This window comes from Bos grunniens, chromosome 15, assembly GCF_055505025.1.
Source record: "Bos grunniens cultivar Pamir isolate PY7600 chromosome 15, Bosgru_T2T1.0, whole genome shotgun sequence".
NCBI classification, from domain to species: domain Eukaryota; kingdom Metazoa; phylum Chordata; class Mammalia; order Artiodactyla; family Bovidae; genus Bos; species Bos grunniens.
This window is the reverse complement of record NC_141179.1, coordinates 40484996-40506095: the sequence shown is the minus strand read 5'-3', so window position 1 is coordinate 40506095 and position 21100 is coordinate 40484996. Positions and strand designations below refer to the sequence as shown.

Sequence of the window (21100 nt, the reverse complement as noted above, 5' to 3'; positions counted from 1 at the left end):
GCAAACATTGGTAACTGCAAAATAATATGATGTTGGGGAACTTTTCTCCATCATAATTAACTTTGAAAAAGAGAACAGAGAATCCTTTTTTTCTCCCCCATTTGGATTTTTTTAATTTTTTAAAATCTTCCTTCTCTTTCAACACCTTCAGGCTGGTAAGGTGCCTATTAGAGTTAGCTGCCAGGGCATTCACAGCGACTCTCACGTGTACGAGATTACGATGGGAAACTTCACCCACCTGGTCCACTGCCTGGTCTCTGGTTTACCTGCCCAATGGAAGAAGGGCCTCCTTTCCTTGTAGCTGGGTCTCTATCCACCCTCTTATAAAACAGTTGCGAGGAGCCAATTAAACAGGCATAGTGTGTGGAGTAAACCAAGATGAAAGCACAATGGATGGAGATTCAATAACCTGCTAACTCCCTACGGTGATTGAAGTCAACTTTGAAGTACCCAGGCTGGGTCAGACCACATCAAGCCAGCAGTGTTCCTACACAAGGGTAGCGTGAGAGTTATCTGTAATTTTATTTTAAGGAAAAAAAAAGTGCATACATGTTTTTCATTGGCCTTTTATTTTTTGAAGGTCTGTCCCTCCTTCTCTAGGCCTAATTAGCTCTGTCACGTTTGGCTGTAGTTTTGAGAAAATTAGAGCTGAGTAATATTGGGAATTGTTGAATGGGAATACTTGTTGAAATCTTTATTGACCCAACTCTGACTTTTCTAAATAGTATTAAATAAGCAAATAAAAAAACCCACCCCCTTCTTACCTTAAAATAATGTTTTTAAAAGCACGTTTAAAGTAGTTAAGTATAATATAAATATAAGCTACTCTGGCTTGGATGCTAAATAAATGAGTTATTGCAGAGGCTGCAGTGGCGATGTTAAAAGAGTGTACTTAAGAATCTAAAGTACGTTTTATGAAACCCAGTTCCTCTTCGACTCAGATGCAAATGTCTGCTTTTCTTCGCCTGGTTTTCTCTTTCTCGCCTCTTCCCTTCTGCACTTGGCCTGCAAGCCTTCCTGGTGTAGGCCTGCTGTTATTTTTGTGGTAACCTGACACTTTGGCCAGCGACTGCATCCCCCAGGCCCCCGGGGGGTGAACTGGCTGTGAGCTGAAAAGCCGGGCTCCCGATCTGATGATCCAGTGTCCCGGTGTCCCATGCGGAGCAGCTGCTGCATCAGGGCTGGGGGCCAGCAGGGTTGGGGGCTGGGGGCTCCGGGTCATGATGCCACAGTCTGGGCAGGAAGGGTGCGTGTCACAGTTCAGACCTCAGATTGTGGCTTCTTAGGTCATAGGCCCTACTTTGAGTTGGGAGTCCAGCAGAGGCCAGCTAGTCAGGGGTTCTGGAGACTGGAGGAAGGTTTTGAAACTACTGTGTTTTTTTATTGCATTCTGTGGGTCTCATCTAGACTATGCCTGAGGCTGTCTTTGTAATGCCTTAGACAAGGATGAATTTCTTAATAGTCATGAAGATTGTATTAATATTTTATGTTAAACTAATTTCATCTCGCTGGGGTAGGGAATGAGGTACAGAAATGAATGGGACAGAACCCCTGTTTTCTGAAAATGTGCAGTGTAGCAGGAATGACAGATATAGAAGCACTAAGTATTAATTATAGTTGTGTACGTTCGTTCAACAATTAGCTGAGGACCTGCAATGTGTCAGGCACAGTTCTCAGCCGTGTGTGCACAAATACCCACTGATCTGTAAGCGTACAGATGAGTAACGTATGTAATGACTCCCGAGGATTGAGACGTCTGTACTTGTATGGATCATTTAATCTTTCAGCAGGTAGGTAACATTAATTCCCATTTTGCATGCATGCACATACACACGTCACCCTGAGACATAGCTAACAAGTGGAGAGCTCAAAATAAAAACCTCTAGGATTCTAAAACCGTGTGTATTCTTTATACGTACATATTTTTTTAACTGTTGGGCCACATAGACTCTCCAGATGCACAGTGTCCTCTCTAGAATGGTAGGAGTGCCCACAAAGGGAAGCATTTAGCAAAAAACAAAAAAACAAACTTTTTTTTTAAGTTTCAGCAATTCATCTGGTATTGAGAGGTACGAAACATAGGAATGTCAAAGAGCATACTGATCAGCTGGAGATAGTATCCTAAGAGAAATTTTGATGAAGCGTACCAAGTATGGTGTTAGAAGTTCGCTTGAGGTGCTTTGAGGACAAGGAAGTGACTTCTCCTAGTGGAGAAAGCTGTCAAGGTTTCCCGGAGGAGAGGTTGGTGACTTTAGTCTTGAAAGGACTGGTAGACATTCTTTAGATGAAATTGCTGGTGAGACAAGCAGCTGAGCAGAGGGACCCAGGTGGCTGAGGGGGTGAAGCAGGCAGCCTGCTGTGCCTGGGCACCTTGGGCGCCCTAGCTATGGGGGACTGACTGCACAGATGCCTGCAAAGCAGGCTAGTGGCAGGTGGTGAGGGCTGTGAGTGTCCTGCTATGCATTGGGTTCTGGACGGGGTGGGCATCTGCTGAAAGACTTAAAATGAATGTAGGATGAAAGCCATGTTTGCATTCTGGGAAAACTTCTCTGGCTGTAGAATAGCATAGGAGAAGCTGGCTAAAAATACATGAGCTGGGGATTCTGATTCAGTACTTCTGGTATCGTGGCTGAGATCGATATTCTTAAGAAGCCACTTATGTCATCCTAATGTTCTTCCAGGCTTGGGAACCTGGCAGAACCAGCTTGTTGGTAGTGGTGGCATTGTGGGGATGTAGGCGACAGCCCAGTTCAGAGAGCGGTGATGAGGTCCTGCCTGTCAGACAGGAGCAAAGTTAGTGGGTTGGGGAGGAGCAGAGGGGATGCAGTTGAGAGATGAGGGGCCAAGCGGACATTCTTGGTGACAAGTTGCAGGGAAAGGGATGGGAGAAGCTTGAGATGTTGGCCTTCCTTTGGGCGCTGATTCAGCCAGGTTCTCTGAATGGAAGAATCGCTCAGAGCCGGGCTGAGGGATTGGGTTCCCTCCCCCAGGGCCGGGAACATCCTTTCTGGATTTTCTTGGGTGCTTTTAGAGACAGATGGTTAATATACAGAAGTGCCCTGGGAGGTGTGAGTGTTGGTGCGCCAGGTCTGTGTGTACGTGAGGTTTGCTTTGCTTTGCCTTTGGGCCTTTTGGCCTCTAAAGTCTCGCCCTGGAAGTAAAGTCATCATTAAATTTGGACTGAGGGGCCATCCACATTGTGAATGTCCGAGACTGGAAGGGCTTTAGTGGCAAGTCATAGATATAATTGGAAATGGGTTGCATTTTGATTAGAGAGAGGAGTTCCTTCTTCGTCTATCAAGGTTAGCAGAATCTGCAGGAGGAAGAGATCCTAGAAGGAACTACACATCCCTCCCCTTTATTATTGTCATTATTGTTTTTTTTTTCCCTGAAAACTCCGTGTGTTTGTGTGTGCGCGCGCGTGCATGCACACACACAAGTTTGCAGAAGTGCCGCTGGGGAGGTGCAGAAATATTGATCGAATCAAGCCCTGGCCCTTTGCCTGTTTTGCTTGCTACAGCTGCCTCATTCACTGGGGTGAGGAATGTCCGGGGTGAGGAGGGAGGAGTCTGGTGACAGGTGACATGGTCAGGGTCAGCTCTCCTTCAGAGCTCCCGGGGCCTTGCAGAAGCGAAGCAGGTTTGTCCTGATAGCAGAATTGGGTGCTTCAGCCTTTGTGACCAGGACTCTCTTTGCCTGGGTGTCTTCTGGCCCCACTACATTCCCCTGATGTGCTTATGGACTGCTTAGGGCTGGTGTGCACCCAGTCGGGGCTCAAGTTATACTGGGTTAATTTGAAAGACTGGTGTATTGTCTAAGGAAGAATAATACTTATTCTGCCTCAGCCGGTTTCCTGCCAAGAGTCTTTCTCCTGTTGAGGTTGCTCTGGGTATAAAACAAGGGTTTCGATTTGGGGAGTGGGGGTGGGGGTGAGGGTGAGGCTTTAACTGGCCCCTGAGTTTGCATCCCTCTCAGTTTAAGACCGGTGTTGCAGCTGCTCCATCCCTGTGTCATCCATGAAATGGCAGGTTCCTCACTGGAGGGGTGGGGACTCCCTTGTGTCAGCTACCCTGGGAACGGGTGGACGTTTGTGAACAAGCTGTGTCATACATTTTTGGTTCATTGATATACTTGCTCACAGTCCCATGAGCCGGCATTTGAACACGGGCCGTGCACACACGTGAGTGTGACCGTGTGAGCACAGTGTCCTAGTCCTCACACTGAGTTCAGGATGACTGAGCTGTCAGCGAGGGCCGTGGAGTGCTCCACGACCAAGTCGGAGAGGGTGTATTGGAAGAGCTGAGTGGGCGCAGAGCGAAGTTAATCCTGTGACTCTGGACTGCTTAAACAAGCACACCTGTATAAATGGTCACTGTCTTTTTGTGCATTAAAAGTTTTTTATAAATTTGGAATGCTCAAGGGATGTGTCACATTGTAACACCTGAATTTGTCTAGAGAACTTTTTTGGTCTTGAACCTCACTGAAAATGCTTTGGATTAAAAAATGTGGATTCTAAATTTATAAAACTACCCGTTCTTCATCCTTTATTCCCCCAAACACATACCATAGACTAAGATACAGACTCCTTTAAAAGTTGCTTATACACTCCTGACGTTGTTGGGGTTTTCTTGTGGCCTTTGTATGAAACAGCTCAAGCTTTTTTTTTTATATTGGAGTATAGCAGATTAACGGAGAAGGCAATGGCACCCCACTCCAGTACTCTTGCCTGGAAAATCCATGGACAGAGGAGCCTCGTAGGCTGCAGTCCATGGGGTCGCTAAGAGTCGGACACGACTGAGCGACTTCACTTTCACTTTTCTCTTTCATGCGTTGGAGAAGGAAATGGCAACCCACTCTAGTATTCTTGCCTGGAGAATCCCAGGGACGGCGGAGCCTGGTGGGCTGCCGTCTATGGGGTCACACAGAGTCGGACACGACTGAAGTGACTTAGCATTAGCATTAGCATAGCAGATTAAAAATGTGATAATTTCAGGTGTACAGGAAAGTGACTTAGCCATACATATGCATGTTTCCATTCTCCCCTGAACTCCCCTCCCATCCAGGCTGGCACACAACATTGAGCAGAGTTCCCTGTGCTGTACAGTAGAACTTTGTTGTTTATCCATTTTAGATATAGCTGACTGTGCATGTCAGTCCTAAAGTCCCTATCTATCTCTTCCCCCATTCATCTCCCCTGGTAACCATAAATTCTCTTAAGTCTGTGAGTCTGTTTCTGTTTTGTAAATAAGTTCTTTTGTATCATTTCTTTTTAGATTCCTCCTATAATTTGCATCATTTCTTTTAAATATCTTTAGTTTCCTTATATTAGTAATAAATGATATTTCCCTTTCTCTGTCTGACTCCACTCAGTCTGACAGTCTCTAAGTTCATCCATGTTGCTGTAAAGTGACATTATTTCGTTCTTTTCATGACTGAGTAATATTCCATTGCATATGTGTACTATATCTTCTTCATCCATTCCTCTGTCAATGGACATTTAGGTTGATTCCATGTCTTGTCTGTTGTAAACAGTGCTGTACTGAACATTGGGGTGCTTATACCCTTTCAGACCATGTTTTTCTCCAGTTACATGCGCAGGAGTCACCTGCAATGTGAGATAACTGGGTTTGATCCCTGGGTTGGGAAGCTCCCCTGGAGGAGGGCGTGGCAACCCACTCCAGTATTTTTGCCTGGAGAATCTCAATGGACAGAGGAGCCTGGTGGGCTACAGTCCAGGGGTTGCAATGAGTCGGACATGACTAAGCTCAGCACAGCACATGCCCAGGAATAAAATTGCAGGGTCACATGGTAGCTCTGTTCTTAGTGTGTTAAGGAGCCTTCAAACTGTTCACCGTAGTGGTTATACCAGTTTACATTCCTACCTGCAGTGTGGGACTGTGGTCTTTTCTCCATACCCTCTCCACCATTTGTTTGTGGATTTTTTGATGATAGCCGTTTTGAGTGGTATCAGGTGTTATCTCACTGTAGTTTTGCTTTGCATTTCTGTAATAATTAGTGATGTTGAGCATCTTTCATGTGCCTGTTGGCCGTCTGTATGTCCTCTTTGGAGAAATGGAGAAAGGTTTTCTGCTAATTTTTTTGTTTTTTTGTTTTTTGATTGGGTGAAACAGCCCAAACTTTTTGTTGCTAAGTGTCTGGTCCCTTGTGATCTGGCTCAGTATACCTTTCTGTTATCATGCTTTTTCCTTTCTTCACCATATCCTTTCCACAGATACCCTTCTCAGTGTAGGCTTCTGTGAGCTTTTTCATAATTGGCTGGGTAAATCCTACTTAGGCTTCAAAACCAGCCTAAGCACCACCTCCCATGAGGCCCTTGTTGACCAGAGAGACAGAATCAGCTCCTATTTCTGTGCTCCAGCAGCACTTGATTTATTCCTTTTTTGCCATGTTATATTCAGGCACTTGTTCATTCGTTTATTCACCCATGGGCTCATTATTTTAGGCATCCATCAGGTCATTATTTTGGGGGAACATTGACTGTGTGCCATAGCTTCATTAAATGCCAAGGATATGCCAAGGAAACGCCAAGGAAAAAGACTGCAGGCATAGACCTAAGCCTTAAAGATCTTACAAACAAGATGGATTTGCCACAAGGACAGGATCATTCCTATGCAGTGAGTGAGGGGTTCCATTTGTCCTGTGGAGCAGAGGTGCTTCCTGTAGGAACACGGAGGGGGTGGGAGAGTGGAGGACGGTCAGGCTTCCCTGCAAGGGGATTGAAGTCTTGAAGGATAATTAATGTATTTCTCTGTCTCCCTGCTGGAGGGGTGTGCCATGAGGGCAGGAGGGGAGCATGCTTATTTTATCTCTCTAGTGCCTGGCACATTAGTTGGGGAGGTGTGGGGTAGGGGGTTTCAGTAAATCTTTAATCACATTGAATTGAAACAGATAATACAAAAAAAAACGGAAATAATTTCCCCTTCGATATGCTATCCTGTCTTGTTTCAGGATTGATCTAAGGCAGCTTGCAAGTAAAATAGCATACATTAAAAAGTAAGGAAAAGAAGGAAGAAAAAGAAGAGAACTGAGGTAGGGACCTAATGTGGGCTTGGGAATGAAACCAAAACTGCTGACCACATGACCTCTGGGCTTTCTCTGAGAAACCTGCCAGTGGGGCTCAGTGCTCTTTCTTTGGCAGCCAGCGAGGACGCCTAGTTGGGTGAACAGGAGGTGAAAAGCACATGGTGTTTTGTTGGTTACTGAACTTTCCTTTGGGACCTTTGTAAAGAGCGTTCTGTGTGATGTGATGAAGGACATACTCCTTGGAGTACATCCAGTGACTAATTCATGCAATATTTCTGAGTATGCTGATGGCGTCACATAAAAGCATAATTCAGTTAAAGTTTATCTGGAGCTTTTGGGATACACTTTTCTAACTCCACTAACTGTGGAATCACTACGGATGAAATGGAATAGTAACAGAAATGGTTAGTTCTACCTGTTGTTCTGTCTTGTCCCTCATGTATCCAGGGTCCTGCTTCCACATACCACTACCCTTGGTCCTAAAGGTCACACAAGCTCTATTTCTACTCCCAAGGTATTTTATGATCAAGCGTTGGGACTCAGAAGTACTCATGAATGATATGAGATCAGTCTGATCAGATGTATTAGAAGTGAGTATTTAAAGCAAGATGGGCCAGACTATCACTCATACAAAAAAGTAAAATTCTGATTTGTGATGGTTGAGAGGATGGAAAGGAACAAAATTTGTCGTCATGCATTAGGGTCTTGGTTACCCTAAGTTGGGGCTTCCGTGATGGCTCAGAAGGTAAAGAATCTGCCTGCAATGCAGGAGATCTGGGTTTGATCCCTGGGTTGGGAAGATTCCCCTGAAGAAGTGAATGGCTACCCACTCCAGTATTCTTGCCTGGGAAACGCTGTGGACAAAGGAACCTGGAGGCCTACAGTCCATGGGGTTGCAAAGAGTTGGACACGACTGAGCGACTAATCCTACTCTAAGCTGGCAGGAAAGAGCAGTTTTTTCCTTCTGGGCATATTGGAGTCTAGCTTTTGGATTCTCTGATGTGGTGCTATTGATATTCACATGCATCCCTTGTATCTTTAGAGAGCATTTGAATGCCGGTGTACCTAGTCAGAGACCCAGAGCAGAGCTTGGACCTCACAGTTCAGTACTTTCAAATGCCATCTTGTTCCAGTTTTCATTGTTGATTGACTTATGACCCAACCATAAGTGACCTGTGGATTTATCTGTTCCTACTTTTCCCTAGCATGCTGTAGAATAATCCAGGGTAGATGGTGGCATGGCCACAATGGGAGAAGCACTCCCAAGTCATAGAAACTGGAGAAGGCAGCCCAGGACGGTTTCTCTTTGTGGGGTGGGGAGGACCGCTTCTGATGCAGCTGAACTAGGATTTCTCAGCAGCCAAAGGAGCTGCATCTGGTCAGGTCAGCTGCTGGGCCTCGGGTCAGTTCAGAGCCAACATACCACTACGTTGGCTGGCAGTGAGCTGGTAACACTGAGTGAGTCTCCACCAGCTTTTGTAAGAAATATGACTCCCCAGGCATGACCTATAGACTTGCCACCCAAGGACCAGCACCTTGATGGCATGAGACCCATTTGTAGGCATTCCCTCCGGCATGGGGCTGAGATGGACCTTTTGAAATACTTCTTAGGGTCTGACCAAATGTCGTGTATTTATTTATGTGATGAGTTGGTAGTTCTTAAAATATGAACTGTATACTTGTCACTTATAATTTGTACTCATTGTCATTTAAGATGCTAAGGCATTGTGATAGTCTGAAGGCGCAGCTTACCAACTAAGAAATTAACATTATCTGTAACTTAGTGACTTAGGAGTATTATTTTCCTAGTAGTAGTTATCTTTGTTTTTAGTAAGCATCAGAATTGATGAGTCTATTTTAAATGTATGTTCACTCTGCAGGCCTGCTGGAATGAAGGAGTTAGTTTGGGGGTTTTCTTTGACTATTATCACTCTTAGGAAAGGGCTTAGGCATCTTCCTTTTGAAATGCTACTTACTGCCAACGGTTGTGGCAGTTTTCCTTTTTCTCTTCTTAGACCATTCAAGGAGCTTCTGTTTTTGACTTTGCTATGTGTTTGCCAAGGTTAAAGAGCCCACCTTCCAGGGATCCATGACTCAGGCTACAGGTCTTGTCATCCAGCTCATGCTCCCCTTACAAGTGTACTGTCTTGATAGCAAGTCTTCACTTGGAATGCTCAGATGCCATAGACTGAGTGCACTTGCCTGTCTTTTTGAAGAAGCCTACTGATGAAGGAGAGCAGTGGTGGTGAAGGGGAAAGGAACAGAATAGGAATTTCTATCCTCAATGGCTAACAGATTCCTGAAGCGGATGGGCAGGGCGATTCCTTTAAAGGCTGGTAATACAGAACTACATAGCGTGAAATCAATCAGAGACTTTCTCGAGTTGTCACCTGGGTAGGTTCTTGGGGCTGATGGAGCAGAGAATTAATCAAGGAATCTCAGGAGGGTAATGCTAGGTCCTTTGATGGGGTGCTCAGTACCGGGGTCTCGGTGAAGAGGTATTGGCTTGTTGATGGATCCTGTTAATATAGAAGTAATTTTCGAAAATAAGAGGGAGTAATTACGTGCTTCTTCCTGCTGAAATTAGAGGAACTATTGGCAATTGGAGTATATGACACTAAGGCTCACTGGCTGCTATTGACTACACGGCAGATGTTCCATCTCTCTGGAGGCTGCCTTCAAAATCCAGGCTGCTGCTCTTCACTTGTATTTTGCAGGCCACATGTGGGCAAGTTTGGCTAGTGTCTGAAATGGTAAGAAAAGAAAAGCGTGTTCCATTTACATATGCAAACGCGATTAACCATCATTAGTGCCTGACATTCCTCCCAAGTACCCAGGGAAGTGAGTCAGTATCATAACTATTCATTAGGAATTAATTAGACTGTGCTTGATGGTGTCAGTTGTGGACAGAGCTGAGAATTCAGCACTGCCTACGTTCTCTCCCATTGGAATCCAGCCTCTAGCTCCCTGTCTAGTGAGGGTGGAGTTTGCGTCTGATGTTCCTATGGAACGCGCATTCTGTCTGGAGCAATCACTGTTGAGTATACATGACTCTGGTCAACTTATTTCGAAGCGCTTTTTTCCTAGCTTTGTTATTGAAGGGCAGCTTTTCTCTTTTGAGGAAAATTCGGCCACTCACTAAGATCACAGTGATCTTTGAGCCATCAAATACTTGGTTGCATTGTCTACTACAGATGTCCTTCCAACTACTTGATTTTCTTTTTTTTAAATCCTAAAATGGCTCCCAATTGTGCCTCCTTCCACATTCTCCTGAGCATTTAGTGTCTTTTTTTCCCCTTTCTTCTCAGTACCACTCCCTATATATTGCCTTTTTCATTCACCTATGCAGTTAAACTTGCTTTGCTCCCATTTTTTACCTCTTTGGATTTCTTTTTGTCCACCACTTGGCTTCCTGTTTTCAGATCCTCATGACTTAGCTGTCAGGTTCTGGTTCTCATCTCTTCCAGTGATCAAATGAAAAGGGAAGGAGATAAGGTCAAATATTGCATCTCAGAAACTACTATTCCACTCCAAATAAGGTTTATTTGTTGTAGAAGAAGCTTACCTCCCAGAAGACCCAGACCATATCTATCCCTTTGACACAGAAGGCTCTTGGTTGTTTGCAATCATGATTAGTAAATAAGAAATTGAATCAGCCAGCCAATTCTTGGTTATCCAGGCAGTGCTTGGCATTACTCTGTCCTCTTACATCTTCCTGATTTGCTGATTTCCTTTGGATTCTTAACCAGTCATTAGAACCTTAGCCAGAGTCAGGGTGAGGAATGGGAAAGGAGATGAAACTGTGCCCCTTCTCATGGAAAGCTTGGGTGATAAATTCATTGACATTGTTACCCAAAGACTGTTCCCATCATTTGTTTGTTGGTTCATCCTTTATTTCTCTGCATATTTATTATGCCAGGTACTGTGCTAGCACAGGGGATACTGTGGTGATTGTAGTAATCCCTGCCCTCACAGACACTGGGGTGCAGATGGGAGAAGTGATAACAAGCCAACTTAAACTAAATTCTGTTATAAGTAGTCTATGGAAACACAGATGATGAATGATGAAGTTGGTATCCTTCAGTGTTAGTGCTGGAAACCGAGGCACATGGCAGGTACTGTGTGGTCCTGGGTTACTCAGATGGAGGCAGAGTCCCAACTTCCAGTCCACTTCTTTTCTTGGTGCCTCATAGAGTATGAATACATTGACTAAAATAAGCTATATGGACTATTTTTTTTTTTTAATCCTTATGTTCAGTGCCATTTCTTAATCATGAAGGTTAGTTATAACTTATCCTTTTATTTAAGAGCTCTTAAATCACCCATAAGTGAGATGCTTACATTATGAGAGACTCGCAGGAATTAACATGAAAGGAGCAGCAGTTCCTGTGTCATGCCCCTTGTGCATTCGTCCCTTGAATACAGTTGGTGTCAGAAGCACCTGCATTTGATTAACTAACCTCCTTCTTCCCCTAGATTTTTATATTAAAATATGTATTGGTTGAATGTGCTGCATGCTAAGTCGCTTCAGTTGTGTTCCACTCTTTGCAACCCTGTGGACTGTAGCCTGCCAGACTCCTCTGGCCATGGGATTCTTCAGGCAAGAATACTGGAGTGGGTTGCCATTTCCTCCCCCAAGAAGATCTTTCTGATCCAGAGATTGAACCCAAGTCTCCATCCAATATCTCCAGCATTGCAGGTGAATTCTCTACTAGGGAAGTCATTGGGGAAAGCCCATTGGTTAAATATACGTGGGTTGAATATATATAATGTCATTCCAGTGTGCTCATGTTACCTGTCTTGAAGAGTCAGTGGGTAATCATGAAAGAGTGATTCATTTAGAGAGTGTTGCTATTGGGGCGGTGAGCAGCGTCTGGTAACATTTCTCTTTGGAGCTTATTCTAGTGTGGCTGGGAAGAATTTCAGGAAAAAATGGAGCTTTTTAGAAAAGCATTAATGATGGAGACTGAGGCATATGGAGGCTATGTGATACACACTATATTTTCAGTAAAGAAGAGTTCCCTTCTCTGTCTCTTTTTAGACATTCATTAAGGTTTAAGATTATCCCCCTAAACCAAACCTCCCAGAAATAAATATGAAAACTATTGAAGTGTGTGTGTTAGAAGTACAGGTGTTTGTTACCTATTTAAATTTTCTGTTCAGGCAACTGAAGACCTTAAGAAGAGGATCTTTCAAATTTATTTCCCAACGAGACCCTTCATTTATTTACCATCCCATTATCAGTTGGTGTTCGAGGATCACAAGGTCCATACCACTGTCTAGAGATGATAGACTTGAAAACATCTTCTGTTCATGGTTGTTCAGACGGTAGAGCACCTTCACTCGTTATCTCACCAAATATGGTGGCTCCATGGAGTAGGGTCTCATGATCTCAATGATTTTCTGCATTGGGATTGCATTTGTTATTTTCATTTTATAAATTAAAACCTGAGCTTCTAGAGATTAACCTGTTTAGTCTGGGCTGCATGGCCAATAGGTGAGCTAGGTTTGGTACCCAGATCTGTTTGAATCTTAATAACATACCCACCCATCCCACCCCGCAATACTGTGTTCTTCTTCATTTACTGAAGTGAATGAGAGTTGACTCCCTTGCTAAATGGATGTATGAGGAGCAGAGGACATCAGCTCTGCAGACACAGGTATTCTATTTGTCATTCACCTGATTAGATCTTATTGTTGATAATAAGCAGGTACTTGTTACTGTACGTTCAGAAGCCAGGTAGATTGGGTGGTAGTTAACTAATTCCACACATTTTTGGGGTACTCTTAATGTGAGGCTGATTCTCTCAGAGCCACTGGATACAAGGATGGTTTCTAGGATGAGGTGGATTTTGAGCCTGGGCTAGAAGGGAACTGAGGGATGGAATTTGGTAACTAGTACGGGGAGCGTTTCTTGGCCAGTCTGGTGATCGGAAACTCTCTGCCCATACAGGGCCTCATCTTACAGTTGGGTTGTAAAACCAGGGGTCTGTAAAAGTCTGTGGATTATGTATCTGGTAGCTTCTGGGGCTGTGTCTTGGCCCTTGTCCAGAGTTGGTAATTCCATCCTGCTGAGCTCTAGTTGACCAAATGAGAGAGCCTTGACATAGAATTCTTCCCTGAAGTAAGTGAATAAAAACACGGGAGCATTTAGAATAGCCCTTGTGCTTCCTGAGTGGATGGATTAATTGATGCTAGTTAATATCGCACTCCCCACACAACAAAGGAGCTGCGACCCTTAGCTTTAGGGGTATCTGCAACTCTGCTATCTTTCTTATAAGGCTGTCTACCACTTGTTGAACTAACAGGACATTTTTCCTTATGTCAAGTGAGCTATAACCTTCTTTAGGACTTCCACAAAACAGGTCCAACACCCTGCCTGTATGTAACACCTTCAGAAGTTGTTTGGTGTTTGAGGACATTAAGCTTGGCGATTATGATTCAGAAAGATCTTTCCAGTTTTGAGTCACTGACTAAGGCTAAAAATAATGGAATTTAGTAGAATAAATATAAATTCCTGGTGTTAGCTCCTAAACCAATTGATCAAGAGTCAGAATTTAGAAACAGCACATGGAGGATTGGGGCTTAGTTTTATGGATCATAGTCTTCCTCCGAGTGTCATTTATTGAAGATTGTGTACACACTCGGCTGGGCAAGAGGGGTAATGTAAATTGTATCTAGTCTGGAACCCAGTCAGCAGACTGGGGGCTGCTCTTGTCATACCCAAGTGGATGTCTCAGGGTAGATTTGCTTCCCACGGCATGGATAGACCTCAAGGATTAATGGGTAAAACTTAACCAGGAGATGCATTTTGTCCTAGTAGATGGAAGAATTTCAATATGTTAGTTCAAAGGAGCTGGTATTGGGAAGGCAGTAGGTTCCTTGTTGTCAACTGTGTTCAAGCGTAAATCCAACAACCAGTTGATGAGATGTGTCAGAGGGGACTTCAACTGTTGGATTAGGAGTACTGTGTTTTGGTCTGGAGCCTCTGAGGATTTCAGTTATATAGTAATGATCTTTTTAAAGTCAAATAACGTTCCCCTGGTCCCCTGGATTCCACCCTTCTACTATAGTAGAGTGCCGGACATGTCCACAGTTTAATCTTAAAATATGGCTCCCTGTAGAGAATTCATACTTCTTCAAGCTGCCTGGAGCTGAAGAACTGGCCTGTGCTTTTGTAAATGTCTGGTTTTGTTTGTTTTGTTGAATTAGGGGCTAAGGTGGAGAAGGAAAATGCTGGCAACTAGCCACTGCTCAAAGAGTTCACACATATTCTTATAATTTCTCTAATAATACTTCTTTGGAGCTAGAACAGACTATCATAGAGTTCTCCATTGGAATTTTGTAAGATTCTTAGACCCAAATGAGGAAAAAAGTGTAATAACTTGAGAATTCAAAAGGCCCACACAGCAGGCCTTGTAGAGTTCATCTAGGGGTCAGTCACAGAACCCTTTCTTGTGGCATAATTTATACCTTTAACATTTGGCAGTTTTTAAAGTCCTGTGTCAATGTACATGTGTTGGTAAGAAGTAGTAAATATTTTGCTGACAAGTTCTTTGAAAGACGGATCAGTGGCAGCGTTTAAAGGCAGACAACCTGAGGGTTTCTTTCATCCAGGTGCTGCCAAATCTAAAAAGCCGTCAGGGTACGGAGCCAAACGCACACACCGGTCACACCATTTATGGTTTAATGTTCCTGTGCCTCGGAGTGTCTGCACCTGGGATCTGTTGATATCCACAGTGGGGGATGGCAGGGGAAAGGGATTCAGCTGGGAGAGCGAAGGAGAGGAGGCAGGGTGCTTGCTCTCAGAGGTGACTGACCTGGGATACAGAGCAGAGCCTGGTACCTAGTGGGGCCGCTCGCATCTGCTTCCCTTCTGGCTGCCTCTGTTGTAACGTTGCATGAACTTGAGGTGGCAGAAGCGGATGGAGTGGTGGTTGCATCCGCTGAGCTCTCTCACCCTCCTCAGGCCCTGCACCTCCCTTCTTCCCATCAATCCCCCAGAGCAATTCTTATCCCTCTTATTTGTTTTGAATGCATGATCTGATGCCTTTTCAACAAAGGAATATTGATATTTTAGTGTGCAGACAGCAGGGGGTACTGAATTAGATCATTTTCACATTGGTATTGGTGCCAGTTTGACATTTGTTTGGAAAGCTTATCCCTTTATGGCCATAGGTTACATGCATAATTTAAGGGGAATAAATCTTTGTGAAAGATTTCTTTTGGTTCTGTAATCATCAGTGGTGCAGAAACATAAATGGAAGTCTCCCCCACAGTTTTCATGTGATCAGGAATTCCAAGGAGGCTCCCAGATGAAGTAGTCCATGTGGGTATAAAATGTTTTTGCAAATGTACTGGCCTCTTGTGGTAGTTGTTTAAGGGAGGGCAAGAACCGGGGACAACTTGGTTCCTGCTTCAGAAGGTTTCAGAAGTCGAAGGTGGTAAAGTGACCTGACTGTACAGGGTAAAAGAAAACCCTGTGGATAAATGCTATAGGATAGCAGGTCCAGGTCTGCTGGCATTGCTATCTGTAGAATGAGTATTCGTGTTAATCTCCCTCCTTCTGCCCACCATTCTGCTGCCATCTTGCATCTTGGTGATCCCAGTGACAAATTCTGACATTTCAGAGTTATCATACCAATTGCCACAGTGAGGCAGACATCTTTTGTTTTACACTATTTTCTTTTAAACAACTTGTTCTGAAGATTTGATTATTATCGAGCAAAGCGCTTCTAGTAGATAGTAGGTACTTAGCAAATGGTTTTGCATGATTCATTGTGAACTTGCAATTCAGAGAGTACTATTCTGAGATAAAAATTTCCTGTCATCTGTGAAGATTATCCAGCTTCTGCCTGCTGTTGCATTTCTGTGTGAGTGCCTAACATGATACATAAAGAACAAAAGCCACTTAAATCTCAGAATTCCATCTTCTCTCTTAGTAGTTATTCGCCAAGCAAAGCTGGCAAATGGAGAGAGTGCAGTAGAACCAGCAGGAGCAGTGTATTGATGGCTACCGTGTCCTTATCATACTATCTTTTGGTTTCTCTCTTAGGTTTATTTTCTTGAAAAGGCTCCAGGCTTCGGCTTGGAAAATCCAACCGCCAAAATTGAGCCCAGCAGCTGGAGCGGCAGTGAGAGCCCTGCCGAAAACATGGAAAGGATGAGTGACTCTGCAGATAAGCCTATTGACAATGATGCAGAAGGGGTCTGGAGCCCCGACATTGAGCAGAGCTTTCAGGAAGCCTTGGCTATCTATCCACCATGCGGGAGGAGGAAAATCATCTTATCAGACGAAGGCAAGATGTATGGTAAGTGATTCAAATGCTCCTGGGAAATGCTGCAACCCACTTTTGTGATTAAGAGATTATCATAACTAGCCTTCTACTAGGTGAGACACATTCCTTGTATGGGGTTGAATGATCTTTGTAGAATTCTAGTTGGCCATTCAAGGGACTGAATCTCAACTGAAGAGGGAGTCAGTAAAGGACCATTGGGAAATCATTCCCTGGGGCTTCCTTTTTTATATCAAAAGCTCTCAAGGACTCCTTAGGAACTTAGGTAGTTGCAGTGGCACATGCAGACACCAGACATGGAGACTAATTCTTCCGAATGCATGCCCCATCTAAAGGAAGTGCTGCCACTTAGCTCCAGATAACTGACTGGAGCTGCATAGCAGTGGAGCCACATGCTGCCAGATCTAGCAGGCTAGATGTTTACATTTTTAAAACCCAGCATTTTTTTTTTTTCTTTTTAACTACATAGGCCAGATAAAACTGCTCAGGGACTTGATCATACCTTTGAACTACCAGTTTACTGCCTTGTTACCAATCTTCAGTTGAATGGCCAGAAAAGGCACTGACCCCCAGGCTACTCTCTCCAGTCTCCCTTTCTACATGGGGACCCCTCACAGTGCATTAGAAACTCCCAAGCGTGCCCAAGAGAATGAAATCGGTTGACCAGATGGCTGGGGATGCTGAAGGTGGCAGCAGGCATCTATCCACTAGTGTGGGGTGTACAGGCTGGGTTTGGACCTTCCCTGCACCTTCAACTTGTACTTTTCGGCTGTTTACCTTTTGGGAAGCAGATGGCAGGTGGTTACGTATACATTCTGCTTGTCTAATTGGGCACGTTGAGTTGACAGAGTTTGCACTGTGGCTGAGTCTAAAGAGATGCAAACGAATAACCTAAACTCAAAAGAGAACTGGCTCAGCAGCCTACTGGAGGTTGTTAACTTATCACAGGAGTGATTTATTTCTAAACAATTTGAAAGCTTTTCCATAATAGGGTGTTGTACCTTTAATACTGCAGCTCCTCTATCAGGAGCCGTAGGAGGCTACAGACCAGGCTAGCACACACTGCTAAGGAGAAAGCAGATGGTGGTGCAGCTGCCACCAGCTGTGCCCCCACCCTGCCCTCCCCCTCTCCAATGTGGATGATGTAATGGAAACAAGGAAAATTTTGCTTTCTGCAGCATTAGAGTGTCTCTTCCTTGGCCAGTCTGTGTCACACACACACACACACACACACACACAGGAGAGAGAGAGAACCCAAACCTTCCGAATTTGTTTTATGTTCTCATGTGATCCTTTGTAGCCAAAGAAGCTTCTTCATGTTTGGTGAAATGGACTCAGGGTGAAACATCTCAGCTGCTGTGGGTAGAAAGTTTCAGGGCCTCTGGTTTTCTGTGTGCTTGTATCTTTCCTGGGCTACCCTTTCTCAGTCTGGTTGTTTGCTTTCAAGGTCTCGTTTTCATACCTAAAAATGCAACTTCCCCATTTTAAAGGCAGAGAAGAGCACTTTAATCTGTGAGCCTTCTTTGAAGCAGATTTTATTAGGAGTAGTGAAGGTGACTTCGGGCCACTGTACCTTGTACAACACCCATTTGTTTACCCAGAAATTATTGTAATCTAAAAAAACTGGCCTAGTGTTGGACATGCCAGTTGGGAAGAAGTACTCCTGCCTTTCATTTCTCACTGGGAATACTGGGAATGGCACTGTCCCTTTAGGAACCAGGTTTCTGGACTAGGAATAGGAACACAGTTCAAAGCAAATGTTATTTTTTTCAACTCCAGTTTTTTTTCCTCCATTGCTTTTACTTTTTAGGCAGCACCCATGGTAGATTGAACCAATTTGCCTGTAACTCCATCATAAAAATCATTTTTCTATGAAAATAATTTGCAAAAGGACACTTGATGTTAGTTTGGGGTCAAAAACAGTAGGCTAGGCAAGAGAACTGTGAGAAGCTCTGGATTTGAGTCATCTACCCATAGTGAACTTGAATGATCCTGCCCTTGGTCTGTGAGTTTTCTCCCTTGTACAGAAAGAGGGTAAAGTAGATGATATCTGTGATCCTTGGGGCTTGTATGTTTTATGATTCTGGATTTGTGACTTGTCCCTCAGTAAGAGTGATCAATCCGTTGACAAACATGGCGCTGGTCGTGGAGCATGTTGTTAATACTGAGAGTAATCAGATTCCGAGTGCTTCCTGAGAGTGCGTGTTCTTGATGTATGTGTTCTTCTTTCCCTGAAAGCCACGTTACATTTTCTGACAGTGTTGGTGACCAACCATTATTTAAAATTGGGCAATCATTTTGAGCGAGCAGCATTAACGATTATAACTGCAAGATTGTGTGTCCTGATTAGGGGTGCAAGAGACACATTTGCTGTGGTAGCCCTGCAGTGGCCTCCTTGTCCAGGCAGCTGACCAGTGTGGAGGAGCTTGGCTTATCCTGATGCTTTGGAAGGGAAACGTGGTTATCGTGTTTATGGGAGGTAGCGACTGGACCCCTTAAGAGAAACTGCCTTGGGTTCCTGGGAGCAGCTGCCTGTAACCCACCTGTAACTGAGGATGAGAGAAAATTGGTTTGAGAGCCTCCACAGTGACGCTCCAGCCACTTGGGGATAGAGTCATGTGAGCGATGTGGGGGCCGAGCTGCTGTTCCTTGGCTTCAGGCCTGTTCCCCATCTTACCATATGTGAATTAGGACACAAACCAGACTGGGAGCCTGGGTTTCTGAAGGTCCTAAGAGCATGCTTTTTCTCTTAAGCATTTTGAAAATGAAAACATTGAAAGCATTTAGGATTCCATGGAGTGAGATCAAAATAATTTAATGCCTTTTAGTGAAATACCAAGTGTTTTTGACTTGAGGGGGTTATTCCGATATTTTCTGAGCATCTGTTGAGTATTGTGATGTCACTAATTCTGAGCCTTTGGAGAGGCAAGGTCAAGTGCAGCACTGATTTATTTGGTAATGAAATCTCCTCTGTGGTTGGCAGTAGGGCAAATGCAGTCTTAGAGAGGGGAAAAATTGGAAAGCTCTCTTTATGATGAGGTTTGGGCCATTAGAAAAGATGGCTTAATTTTCCCTATGCTACCTGGGTCTGCGGAGAGGCCAAGCCTTTGTGTGGTTCGTCTCCATGTGGACAGATTATTTCTGCCTGCAGCACCCTGTGGGTCGGCAGTTGTTCTTAGGGATTATTAGAAGGAGGGTGAGACTTCTTTGACTGTTCCCAAGAGCTTGCAAGCTCATTCCCTCTCTTCTCCGTGTTTTCTTTTTCTTATTTTTACATAGATGTTCCTCTGTGTATCCTTGTAGATAGTTGTGGAGGAGATAGCAGGGGGACAAGATGGCAGAGACTTTCTTGATCAGCAAAGCTGTCTGGAACTGAATTTCATAGGAGCAGCCCACAGTTTTTAACACAAGACAGAAACAAAACAGTGAAGCAGAGGATTTGTCTAGATGTGCTTTCTGTTGTACCTGAAAACTGTAGTCAGGCAGAGTGGTCAAGTATCTCCCATAATCAAGTTAGGGACCAGAGCTAAACATTCACTGGCTGCTTGCCTCAGAGACATGCAAGTGTAGCACCTTAAATATTGGCCTTTGGAATTGTTATGAAGCCTGGCTCTACCCCTTCTAGACATTAGGCTCTGGGTAAGTTGCAACTTCCATCTCATGCTCACAACATTTTGAGGTCAATTTTGTGAGTCTCACTTTGCAGATGAGGGAGCTAAAAGGCATAAAGTGGCTTGTGCATGACCAATATAAATGGTATAGCTGGATTCTTTCAAAACTGACTCTATCTGACTCCCAAACATGGGCTCTTTCCTTCCTTGCTGGAGGTCATTGTAAATAAATCCAACAAGTCAGTATTAAGTGCCGCCTGTATTCCAACCCCCATACTAGGCATTTTCAGGGATAGAGCAGTAAGCCAGACAGACATGATCCCTGCCCTTATGGAGCCATCCTAAGTTTATTTGCAGGAAACACTGACCTGAGGTCAGGACTGCGTGCCAGAGCTTTCTGGGAAGTCTGAGGGCCTTTGAAGATGGTCACCTTCCACTTAGCCTTTTGAAGCCTGTTCTTGGCCACCAGTGTCCAGGGCACCTGGCCCAATGCTGGCAGGAAGAAAGCTTCTCAAATATCGTAGTAGGGAGGATCCTAGATCACAAGGCTGGCCTTGGTGGCAGCCAGAAAGATGTCTGGAAGATTCTGGTGCCCTGGGATCCCATAGGCAGCTTGGGCAGAGCAGTTGCTGAACAATGACTTTCTCCTTTTGTGAGCAGTTATCTTCAGGGTTCTTGCTCCAGATAGCTCCAGGGGTGCCCCTTTCTTGCTGGGATGCCAGGCCTACTGATCAGCCCTAAAGAGCTCAGTTGTGAGGCATAGAGAAGATGAAGAGGAAGGCATCTCTGGATTAGGCCTCTCTAATAGGTCTTCCCCTGTTGCTGACCTGAGCCTTCCCAGCCAGGAGAGCATAAGAGTTGGACTTGCCTCTTTGCTTACTTCATAGAAGTACAAGATAGAAGGGAAGAGGGGCAGGTTCAATGAGGTGGGGCAGACTGACAAGGGGATCTGAGAAGGCGTGCACACAGGCAGGCACAAATATTACCAGTTAATCAGTGCAGGCAAAGAGGCTGACATCTGAGGACCCCCGGCTCCTCCCGATCAGAACTGGTCAAGGGAATGTAGGGGCATCACTGTGTTAGACAGTGAACTTTCCCATAGTTTCTGTGAGGACCAGGAAGGTGGTCCACATCTGTGGAGGCCCCAGA

General features: G+C 44.4%; 1 protein-coding gene across 25 annotated transcripts in view; it reads left to right on the top strand.

The window, feature by feature from the left end:
* TEAD1 (TEA domain transcription factor 1) overlaps positions 1-21100 on the top strand; it is a 274396-nt gene that overhangs the window by 71594 nt on the left and 181702 nt on the right. For 23 of the 25 annotated variants that reach the window (XM_086339975.1, XM_086339974.1, XM_086339973.1 and 20 more), the window contains one exon: positions 16100-16355. In XM_086339975.1, coding sequence (XP_086196101.1) covers positions 16100-16355 — 256 coding nt within the window. Of the gene's footprint in view, positions 1-295; positions 498-7148; positions 11744-16099; positions 16356-21100 lie in introns of those variants that run through there. The other 2 variants (XM_086339981.1, XM_086339976.1) reach the window with 2 other exon arrangements.